At 37.0% G+C, this 12,685-nt stretch overlaps 1 protein-coding gene across 1 annotated transcript in view; it reads left to right on the top strand.

The window, feature by feature from the left end:
• Positions 1-12,308, top strand: part of LOC143222701 (UPF0764 protein C16orf89 homolog) — a 32,736-nt gene extending 20,428 nt beyond the window's left edge. Inside the window, exons 5-8 of the mRNA XM_076449563.1 lie at positions 249-408; positions 1,370-1,492; positions 11,761-11,811; positions 12,064-12,308. Of these exons, the coding sequence (XP_076305678.1) occupies positions 249-408; positions 1,370-1,492; positions 11,761-11,811; positions 12,064-12,155 (426 nt within the window). The 3' untranslated portion in view covers positions 12,156-12,308. The remainder of the gene's footprint in view (positions 1-248; positions 409-1,369; positions 1,493-11,760; positions 11,812-12,063) is intronic.
• The last annotated feature ends 377 nt before the right edge of the window (positions 12,309-12,685 follow it).

Raw genomic sequence — 12,685 nt, 5'->3', positions numbered from 1 at the left:
AACGTTAACGATATGAAACCGCTGTTTTGTAGCTCACCAAAAAGAAAAACAGTTTTGCTGAACTCTCATTAGGATATATATCTTCTTGTATTTATTTCAATGTGTGACAAAAAGTTCCTTAAATAACTGTTTTTTCGTCTCTCTCATAGGATTATCAATCTCCAGGAGGTTTTTATCTTTGCACTTATAAATTATCGGTGTAAAAAACTGAAAACAATAACGTGAAAACACTTTTTTTAATCAACTAGTGTGACTGTAAGAATCAGATGGCGCTTTTGGCAAGGAGATTCAGTCAAGGGAATTTTAGTCATCTCTTGGACTTATTCTGTTCCAATGTATTTCGAGATGCTGAAAGAATTGAAGATAATGGATTCCCTCTGAGATGGAGAGATTTACTAATGGAACAAGGCAAGCAGATAAGCTACATTTTAAGTAAAAACGTTTTGATATTTAATTTTCTCGTTCTAAAAATCGGGTTCCTAAATCTGATAGACAAAAAGTATGTTTAATATTGATTATTAACATATAAAATTTGACCTGAAAATAATAAAAATTACTTTTTTTGCTGTTTTATTTGTTGGAGCCTGTTCATATGCGACATTAAATCTAACACCTTTTTATTCCATGAGAAAAAAAAAAACAGTTTTAAGTTTTCAGAATATTTGCTTTGTTCATGTTAATACTTTGATGAGAACCCGGGCATAGACTAGTGACTAGACCTATGGATTGTGAAATTGAGGCTGTTGTCCGTGTCTCTTTGCCATAAAATTATGCCCGCACTTTGGGATCGTATGTGCGTTATAAAAGAGACCGTCAAATTCCGCCATTCGGTTTCACAACAGTAGCACAAGAGGTAGCGGTAGATGACTTTAACTAGCTGTCTTCCCTTTAGTTAGCAAGTTTCAAGTTATGGACGGTTATAATAGACAGCCACAGCCCTTTTGCAGATTTAAGCAAATATTCGAGACAAATGAACAGCAAACCTTTGATAAGAGAGTCACGAATATTGTTTCAGAAGACAGACAGTAACTCCACTTCTCTGAGTTAGTTTTTAATCAGTTTGGAAAGAAAGTACAAATATATGTGTGTGTGTTTCATAATGAGAGTTACAAGGGTATATAATTTTTGCATTATGCACTTACCAAGTTACTTGGGAGGACTAAGTTCAAAAGAATTATATGTAAGATTGTATGTATTTACTAAGTTATTCTGGGACTTAATCCAGAAGAATATGGACGATAATCAATTGTTTCAATAAATTAACGAATAATTGTTAAATATACGCAGCCATTTCAATAGAATAACCAAGTCCTAACTAAAAGTTGTATATTTGTTTTTCTAAGCTATAATTTTGTTTGTATCTGTGTAGTGGCATTGTGTGGTGTGGCTGGGTTCCGAGACTTCTACAGACCAAAATGGGTGAAGCTGATATTGAGCTGGCAACATCCTAATGGTTGCTATGGCTACTTACCGAAACAAAGTGAAGTTAACGGTAAGTTACACTATTGTAGGCCTACCTCCGTTATCTCCCTCGTGATACGTTAAATAATTGTGAAATGTAAATATGTATAAGTATCGACTAAAATGGATACTTAGACACAGAAAGTTCCAAAATCATGTGACATGCTACAAACGACAAAAGTTTTTGGATTACTTGATTCTAAAATCATTTGCATGCAGAGTCATCCTAATTGTTGATGGCTTTCCGTGCGAGTTACGAAACCTGCGTCCTTCGTAAAAAATAAGTAAAAATCTAATCTATCATTGCCTTTAAAGGTGGTCCGGCATGGCCAGCTGTTTAAGTCACTCGACTCGAAATCCGAGGGTCGCGGATACGAATCCCCGTCACACCAAACATGCTCGCCCTTTCAGCCGTACGGGCGTTATAATGTGACGGTTAACCCCACTATTCGTTGGTAAAAGAGTAGCCCAACAGTTGGCGGTTGGTATTGATGACTAGCTACCTTCCCTGTAGTCTTACACTGCTAAAATAGGAACGGCTAGCGCAGATAGCCCTTGTGTAGCTTTGTGCGAAATTTAAAACCAAACCAAAACTCTTACACTTGGGGGTTGAACCTGAATTGCACGCCATATTTTCCTCATTGTTTTCGTGAGTCATGTCAATATTGAGACGCGGGCATGTTTGGTGTGACTAGGATTCGAACCTGCGACCCGCGGATTACGAATCGAGTACCTTAACCTGACTGACTATGCCTGATTGCGTTATTAGCGAGAGACAAAATAGGCAGAGATGTTCAAGGCTCCTAAGAAGTGTGAACTTATTGCGGGCTCCTCTATAGTCTCTTGAGTTAAATCGTATATTCGGGCGACACACTAGTAAACTGCTACAAAAGGTTAAAACAGGAAAAAAAGAAAAAAAAAAACACTGAAAACAACAAAAACCTTCAAGCTGGACCTCGACGGAGAGTCTGCGGGCCGGGCCGGTTAAGACGCCAGAAGAAACTACCAAGGGAAACGACGAAATGACATCGAAAATAGAAATTCAAGACCCGGGACCAACAAGCGCCTCAAAGGTAAAACAAAGTAAGTCTACTTATGTAGGTGGCCTTAAACCAAATACTGAATTAGACTTAAGTAACACAAACTCTTCACCCCTAATGTTGCTTTGTAATGAAGCAAAAAAAAACAACAAAAAAACAACTAATCACGGTAGATAAAGACAGTAACATTAGAAAAAAAAACGTAAAGGTAGAACAAAAATTATTAAGTTATCAAATTCAACTGAAAACTCAGAAAATGAAGACAATTTTGAAGATACTTCCAGTACTGTGGTATAGCAAGTATCTACCAACGAAACTAAAATACAAACTAACACAAAAACAACTTTGGATGTTTATAAAGCAATAAGTAACGAAACAGGTATACCTATAACAGAAACCACTGAACAGAACACTGCAAATCACGATTGATTCCAATTAGTAACATCAAAATGAAAAAGACAAATCTCAACACAAACAGACAAAACACAGAATAATGGAACAAATAAAAAAACCAAACCACTTCAACACTCTGTAATAATTGAAGGAATTCCAGGCACGTATAACCAACCCCAACTGGCGGCAGAAATCAAACGCTGTAAACCAAACGTTCCTACAGCTACCATTAAGCGTCTACCCTAGGGCGGTGTTCTTGTCCAAGGACAAGAGTCAGCTGACCTCAATAAACTACAAGGAGAGGCCTGAAAATGCGTTCAAACCAGGCAAAATAATTATACACTCACCTGGAAACAAGCTGCAGCCGAAATCTGTCGTTATTCGTGGGGTTCACTTCTCAATAACCACTGACGACATTAAAAAGGAATTTGACGAACAAAATATCCCACACGGTAACGTAGATCGCATCATCTCAAAAGTAACACAAAAACCAACAAATGTAGTAGGAGTCAACACAGAATACACATACACTAAATTTAATAAATAATGAAATTATACTCTGGTATCAAAAATACCAAAGAGAACAAATGAAAATTCCAGTAATAGTGGTAACGCTGCTACAATTGCTAGAGATATGGACATGTTTCAGCAGCATGTCAAGCAACACCGAGGTGTTACGGATGTGGTGGGGAACATCACATATCACAGTGCAAAAAGGAATAAGAAAAACCAAAATGTTGTAACTGTGGCCAAGAACACACAGCAAATTATAAAGACTGTGAAAAATACAAACAAATAAAACAACGAATCTACGAAATAAAAAAAACTACCATCAAATGACAAAGAAACAAGTCACTAATACACAACAAACAAAACTAACACTAACACAAGACAAAATAACACATGCACAAACACTTTAAAAAGCAATCACACAGCTACCTAAACAAAACGAACAGCAAAAACCAACAGATGTGACAAACAATAACACGCAGATAAAACACAACAATACACATACACTGAAACCACAAGATAATGACAACTCCATTAAGGAAACAAACACAAATGACAAGATAAACTTATTTGTAAATATAATTACAAATTTCATCACAGACTTTATAGTCGAGTACAGAAAACTTACACAAACAACAAATTGCCTTAACCTCCTAATAAACACAGCAAAAAAAAAAAAACACATCATACCTCACATACTGCAAATATTAACAACACTTAAGGGAAACTTTCTGTCAACCTAAATTCATTGTTGTATATATCAACATCCAAGGTGCACTGGCTTCCGAGAAACATGAGATTGAAGACATAATTCAACAAACTAACCCAGAAATTGTAATAAAGTGAAACCTTGCTATACAAAACCAACAGATTGAAAATACCATACTACACAACCATCAGGAAAGACAGACTAAATAAACAGGATAAAAACAGAGGAATGTTGATGCTATACAAAGCAAATCTATCAGATACTGAAATCCAAATCAGCAGTAACAACTAACATATAACTACCGATATCATGTTAAATAATCGTTCTACCCTTACAATAGCAAGAATTTTATGCTCATCCACAAAACAAATAGACTTAAATTTAATTAAAATCTTTTCCCACAATCAAAACACCATTTTAATAGGATATTTAAACAGTAAACACATCAACCTTGAATACAACTCCACAAATGCAAATGGAAGACTTCTCCTCCAATTCATAGATGAAAACAACATAGCCTTCCTGAATGACGATACGCCTACACATACTACGTATGCTACTAATACCAGTGACATACTGGACATTTGCCTAAGGTTGTATAACATGAGCCAAAAACTAGTTAAATTTCATGTGGGAAAAAATGTAGACAGCGATCATTTACCTATATGGTGTGTCTTCGATCTCACCCCCATAAAAATACAATACATAGAAAAGAAAAATTTGACTACAAAAAAGCAAATTGGAAGGAATACCAAAAAGAATTAGACCATTGGCTACCAAACAAAATTATGAAAACAGCTAAAAATAAAATAGATATTGATAATTTCTGTCAAATAATCACAGAGTGTCTTCAAACCGCAGCAAATAAAGCAATACCAAAACACCAACATAAGACCATTAATAAGACAATTCATGGAGACAAGAGACAGAGAATTAAAAATATAAATAAATAAAATATATAAGAAACCCAAACAGAGCAGAAGTAAAATTATTAAAAGAAGAAAAATGGGACAATTTCTACTCCCAAAGAATGGAAAAAACAGATCCGAAACAATTTTGGACACACCTAAAATGACTCACGAATGGAAACACAGTGATTAGAAAATACCCACACCAGAACACCATAATACCACAGCACATACAAAGTAAAAGCTGAAGCATTCAAACAACAACTTCAAAACACGTTTAAAACTCACAACGACCCAGACATGAACGCATACTTTTATAACAAAGTAAAAACTTTATAACGAATAACAGTGAACAATTTTAACCACTCTTCCCAGTCAACTTAAACAACTATCAAATCAACAACACAAGCGAATGCACAAACACAATTTCCGCACAAGAATTCATAGAAGCAATAACAAATACAAAAAATAAATCTCTAGGAGAAGACAGTATACAAGCCATCCTTCTTAAAAAAAAAGCACTCCGAAATTATTTGAATATCTTACAGCAATTTTTAATTTATCATTATCCTGGTTTCTTGGAAGCATGCAAATGTATTAATGTTCCATAAAGAAGGAAAACCAGCCAATAATCCAAATAGCTACCGACCAATCAGCCTGACCAGCTGTGTTGGCAAAATTCTTGAGAGAATAATCAGTAACAGACTCTTCGCATTCCTGGAGATAACATCAAAATTACCAGAAGAACAAAATGGGTTCAGAAAATTCAGACAAACTACAGACCATTTAGTTAGATTAACAGAAGCAATTGTTGATAGTTTTAATAAACGAGAATGCACTGTCGCTTGCTTTCTCGATATTGAGAAGGCTTTCGACACAATATGGCATAATTGTCTCCAGTTCCAAATGTAAGAAATGGGACTATCGCGGGGAACTATTCGCTAACTATCTAACTTCCTGGAAAACAAAATATGTAGAGTTAATGTTGAATGGACCTTCTCAGAGTGTTTTACTCCAGAAGCTGGTGTCCCTCAAAGAGGGGTGGTTAGCCCTATCTTATTCATCATGTACGTGAATAATATGCCTCTGAAAGATTGAAATCATGGATACTCCTCACAGTTCGCTGGCACTCTGTAAAAGTGCACCAACACCAGCAATAGCAGCCACAAACATACAACCACAATTAAATAGAATAAATGAATATTGTCAAAAATATAGAATCAAAATAAACACACCCAAAACACAACTAGTAGTGTTCACAAAGTAAACTAAACATAAAAAGCACAACCTCAAATCTATATGAATGGAGCACTCCTTCAGATTGCTACATCTGCAAAATGTTTAAGGCTAACATTTGATTCAAAGCTAGAATGGGTAAACCACATAAATAATATTAAAATAAAAATCTGGCGAAGAACAAACTATGCTAGAAGTCTAACTGGTAAAAATAGTGGCGCAATGGCAGATAACATAATAAAAATATATAAAACACACATTAGACCATTCATTGACTATGCAGCCCCTGCATGAATAAATGTAAGCAAAAAACTATTACAAACAATACAAAATACACTACTTACAAGAGCATATAAAGTACCCAGAACAACATCATCAGAATTCATGCATAAATACGCACACATGGAAACAATAGCAGATACACTCCTACAAAGTACAATAAACTATTTTGACAAAAATTGAAGAAAAAATGAACTAGTAAGCGAACTAGACAGATACTGCATACATGATGAGGATAGCCCTAAATACCTTTCCCCAGGAAGGAGAAAGAGGTCGACAAAACCTGACCCTCCTGGGTATGTAAACATCAATACTCAAATAACTATGAGAGAATTTAACCTCCCATCCACTCTAACAAGATGGATAGCCAGCTTTCTTGACAATAGAACAGCAAAAGTAAGAATCAACAACACTACATCTCACAACGTTCGTCTCTCAGAAGGAGTTCCCTAAGGTTCCGTACTTAGCCTTTTGTTGTATATACTGTACGTTAACGATATCCCCTTTCCCAAATTCAAATACACTTATGCGTCGCAATATGCCGATGACATTGCTGTATGGAGCATGTCACGTGAACCCCTCCTAGCCGCAGCCAAAGTCCAAGCCACACTAAATAGCATTACCACCTGGTGTAATACCTGGCGGGTAGCGCTTAATGCCACTAAAACACAGACTATAATATTTAAACGTAGAATTACGAGGAAAAACAAATCCATCTCCAAAGTCAAACTTAAAATGATAGACACTGAACTCAAATTTTCGCCGACTGTAAAATTCCTGGGCATAACGTTTAACAGGCAGCTAACCTGGACAAATCACTTTCAAGCCATTCTCTCTAAAGTCTATAAACGAATCTACTACCTAAGAAGAATTAGTAATATAGTCAAAGGATGTAGATTAAAAACAATTCTCGCCATATATAGAATTTACATTCGACCGATCATTGAATACGGCAGCATGATCACAGCAAACGCACCCCCCCCTCCCATCTCAAGAAAGTACAACAGGCCCAAAATCTCGCCATCCGCCTTGCACTTCGACCCCCCAGATACACCCCGATAGCATACATCAATAAAGCAAGCACCATCCCGTCTCTCAAGAAAAGACTCACCTACCTTGCAGATAAGTACGACAGAAAAGCAAACAATCGCACGCAATTAACAAGACAATTTCCACGATTAGCAGCCACCCCACGATCTTGGCAGCGATACCTATCGCCATATAATTACATTCAAGCCCTGAGTGGAAACTCAAGGGTTTGACCATCTATGTTCCTTTCTATTTCCAGTGATGGGCACTGGTGGGGCTGATTTCTTTCGGCATCTCACCAGTGAAAGTGGGTTTTCTCGGAGTACTCCCGTTTCCCCCCCCACATCAAAATTCTTGTTTCATAGGATTTATAGATCCCAGCCCTGAAAAGAGGCCAGTCAGAACATATCTTAGTCATTTCCAAATTCCAATATACAAATCATGTGTTGTAACCAAGCGGACGTACTGTTTGCATCTCTCTGCTCACTTCACGTACTGTTTGCATCTCTCTGCTCACTTCACGTACTGTTTGCATCTCTCTGCTCACTTCACGTACTGTTTGCATCTCTCTGCTCACTTCACGTACTGTTTGCATCTCTCTGTTTGCTCTCTGCTCACGTACTGTTTGCATCTCTCTGCTCACTTCACGTACTGTTTGCATCTCTCTGCTCACTTCACGTACTGTTTGCATCTCTCTGCTCACTCCACGTACTGTTTGCATCTCTCTGCTCACTCCACGTACTGTTTGCATCTCTCTGCTCACTCCACGTACTGTTTGCATCTCTCTCTGTTCACTGTTTGCATCTCTCTGCTGTTTCTTCTCTTCACGTACTGTTTGCATCTCTCTGCTCACTTCACGTGCTGTTTGTATCTCTCTGCTCACTTCACGTGCTGTTTGCTCTCTCTTCACTTCACGTGCTGTTTGCGTCTCTCTGTTTCACGTACTGTTTGCGTCTCTGTGCTCACTCACGTTGCTGTTTGCGTCTCTCTGCTTCACTGTTGCTGTACTGTTTGTATTCGCGTTTCTGTCTGCTCACTCCACGTACTGTTTTGCGTCTGTTTCACTCGCGTACTGTTTGCGTGTCTGTATCTTCGTTGCTGTTTGCGTCTCTCTTTCACTTCACGTACTGTTTGTATCTTCTGTTTCACTTCACGTTGCTGTTTGCGTCTTCTCTGTTTGTATCTTCTCTCTTCACTCGCGTGCTGTTTGCGTCTCTCTCTCTTTCTTGTTTCTTCACACTCATCGTACTGTTTGTATCTCTCTGTTTCACTTCACGTGCTGTTTGCGTCTCTCTGTTTCACTCCACGTGCTGTTTTTATCTTCTCTCTGCTGTTTGCGTCTCTGTTCACGTGCTGTTTGCATCTTCTGCTCACTTTGCTGTTTCATCTCTCACTTCATCGTGCTGTTTATCTCTCTGTTTCACTTCACGTACTGTTTTAGATCTCTGTTTCTGTTTGCTCACGTACGTGCTGTTTGTATCTCTCTGCTCACTTTCGCGTCACTGTTGTTTATCTCTGCTCACTTCACGTATTGTTTGTTTGCGTCTCTCTGCTCACTCCACGTACTGTTTGTATCTCTCTGCTCACTTCGCGTACTGTTTGCGTCTGTTGCTCATCTGCTGTTTGCGTCTCTCTGCTCACTTCACGTACTGTTTGCATCTCTCTGCTCACTCCACGTACTGTTTGCATCTCTCTGCTCACTTCACGTACTGTTTGCATCTCTCTGCTCACTCCACGTACTGTTTGCATCTCTCTGCTCACTCCACGTACTGTTTGCATCTCTCTGCTCACTCCACGTACTGTTTGCATCTCTCTGCTCACTCCACGTACTGTTTGCATCTCTCTGCTCAACCTCGACCATATCTTCTCTTTCACTACATAATTCTCCGAACACTTGCGGGTGTGATGCTGAACCTTCCCCGTCTTTCTTCGTTGTCTCTACGGCCGGCAGAACGCTTCTCAACTTTTCACCACGCTCCTCAATTAATCTCAATAAACTATCAACTTCCAGGTCATTCCTGACCATCGCGTTAGATACATAACTAACATGCCACTCCGGTCCACTCAACTTTCTCCACAATCAGTTAACCAATTTATTCTTGCTTTGTGTGGGGTGAAGAGAAACAGTAGTTTCTGACCGCTCCTGGTTATTTTCCGTTCGACATTTGGAGAACGGAAGAATAATTTAACCTAAATACCTACCGTGTATTCCTGTCCAACTATGAGAGAGAGGGGTCGTCGTTCTGTGAAGGTGCACTTCCCGCACTACCCTGTTTGGTTGCATCCATAAATTTGTTTGTTTGAAAGTAGCAAGTTTGATTTTCACAATGAACTTGCTTTTCGGTGACTTTAGAACTTGAAGTTAAAATAAGGTAGTGTTAATGTCTGTTAACTGGCCTTAACCAAGCATATGTATTCGAATACCATAAATTTACTTAATGTTTTGTTGAAATTTGGTTGACAGCATCTTTAGGTGACTTGTGACTAAATCTTTCAGAGTGAACATTACAGTATCCAGTGAAAAATATGAATTAAAATATATTTTACGCACAAGAGATAAATGCTCAGGTCCAAAATGTTTAGTATTCAGCAATATCTGTATTTAATCTTAAACTACATTCACGACTGAAAGTGATAATATTTTCATGTTAACTGGCTTTCCAAAAAGAGACATGTTCTCTGCATGACGGGAGGATGGGCAAGATAAAGTGCAAAGGAATACTGACTTGTGCTAAAACTAAGCCTGTACTAACAAGTAAATAAATTAGACACAAAATATGATGCAGAATGATAACAGACTATGTTAATCTCACAACTACAATATGTTGGTGCTTGAACTGGATTCTGAGCGGTCCCTTTTACTGCAGTTGTGAATATATCAGGTTGGCTCTAACAAATTAAGACTTATTTCCAAGTTGATCGATTCACAAAAGATATTTCAGATTATTTAAATCTCACGTTACTGATATATAATTACCCAAAGCAGCAAACGCTACCCAAGTGACTGATAATTCTCATTTCAATGCAGATAATGCCATTACCTCGAAATACCACCTGACTTACTATTAATGAACACTGCTGTCTACATTTTGGTACAGCTTGCAGTATTACAGCCTATCCTACACACGCATTAGAATGACAAAGAAACGAAGGCAATTAAAACAAAACCAATTTAACGTTCTTGACCACATGCTGTGCGAAAACAGCACATACCCAGGACAAACAAATTATTAGAACATTGTACAATAAAATAAAGTAGAAAATGCAGTCTTGGGTGTAACAACAAACGCGACTGCTAATGAAAAACATGATTTTTCATAATTTTTAAAACTAAAATTAAAGAGAAACATAGCGATTATCAGAAGTGGTGTAACGTAAGTTTTGAGCATCATCACGTTTTGAATCACAGCATTGCATGCTAACCACTAAATCACACTCGGCTATATAAATTAAGAATACATCTGAATACTACACACAAACAATTATTGACAAAAGTTTATAAATTGCTCACGAGAAACTATGTATTTCATACTATTTCAACATATCAAACATCAAGAACTTTCCGGCTCAAATTACTGCTTATTTATCTATTATTATTTCATTTACTTGGAATTTGACATCTGGTTTTGCAAGTACTTTTCCTGTAGGAGTTCATTAGCCATATATATTTGGAATAGGTTTTCGTATAAACAAGTATTAATGTAATACACGGGATTGATCATAGTGTTTATTGTTAAGCACAAAATTCCACAATGGAATATCTATCTATACTCTACCACCACAGGTATGGAAACCCGATTCTCAACATCATAAGCCCTTTGACTTATCATTGAGCCATTGATGGGTCATAACGTAAAAAGTAATTGTAACCTTTCTCCTTATTAAGTTATATTTGCTATGAACAAAAAACCAGTCTAATACTACATATATTAAATGTCTATCACCGTTATTGACGCATGTAGAGCTTCATCATGAAGAATGATTTAATATATTATTGTAGATTCGTTGACACGCCTAGTACATACACTTAAAATACAAGGTTTCTCGTTGATTTTAGTTTATAAATGTTTGGTTGGAAAAGTTACGTTTGAACGTACTTTTTTGTTTTAAAATTTTCATTACAAGTAACAAGTATTAATCATCTTGTAATTTTAAGAATCTGAGAACAAACTAAACATAACATTATTTTCCCCAGATACTGTACTGGCAGCAGGAAAAATAAAACGAGAAGAGCACCACATGGGAGGTAAGAATTAATCAAACCGAAAATAATACCAGAATTAATATCGAACAAGCTCTAATTCTAAACAAAAATTCAATATTTTATTTTATTGAAATTACTGACATGTTAAACCGAATCTGCCGGATGAGCAATTGCCTGAAGAGTAAGAACGGGTTTCAAACATGTTGGACTTGCAGTAAGTAAATTTACTCATAAACATTTGTAAAACATTCGCTGAATACTTAGAAGCTGACCACCACGACATTTCTTTTATAGGAAGTTGCCTGGCTCATATGACATCTGTAGCCCTTGGTGCCTTGGTGGTAAATGCCAGATTCCTCTTGGAAGACCTGATGATTCTGAACTGAAGTCGTTTCCCGTCATTTTTAATGCTTTCTATAGTGTAGACAATACGGTGTTTATTTTAGTTTGAATTTTGTTTAGATCAATATTGTTATTCTTCACACACCAAAGAAACATGAATAAAAAGTTAGTATAAAACACTAGCGATGAAAACACTACGATGTGGCCTAAAGTGGATAATTTCCAAACTACCATCACATCGGCCACTTTGGTTAGTTTTTGGCAGACAAGAGTCATCACTCAACGTGTGCTTACATTATAAATTATTCTACTTTCTTCAGACTTTAGTTCTCTCTTATCAGTGTAGTTACTTTACTTTTGCCACTATCGTTACATTATCTTTTGTACATGCAACTTTTTTCGTAGTAGCTTTTTGTACCGTGAAAAAGATACTCAGCTTTTACACAAATGACCACGACACAGAGATTCTATAAAACTAGGCACATTGATTCAGCTTTTATACGTTTAATTATTTAACATAATGAGCGTTAATATTTATTGTTATCTTAACCATCTTTTGCCACAATGCCTCCAT

Source organism: Tachypleus tridentatus, chromosome 8 (genome assembly GCF_004210375.1).
Source record: "Tachypleus tridentatus isolate NWPU-2018 chromosome 8, ASM421037v1, whole genome shotgun sequence".
NCBI lineage: Eukaryota > Metazoa > Arthropoda > Merostomata > Xiphosura > Limulidae > Tachypleus > Tachypleus tridentatus.
The sequence above is the reverse complement of the archived record's forward strand: the minus strand, read 5'-3'. Positions and strand labels throughout refer to the sequence as shown.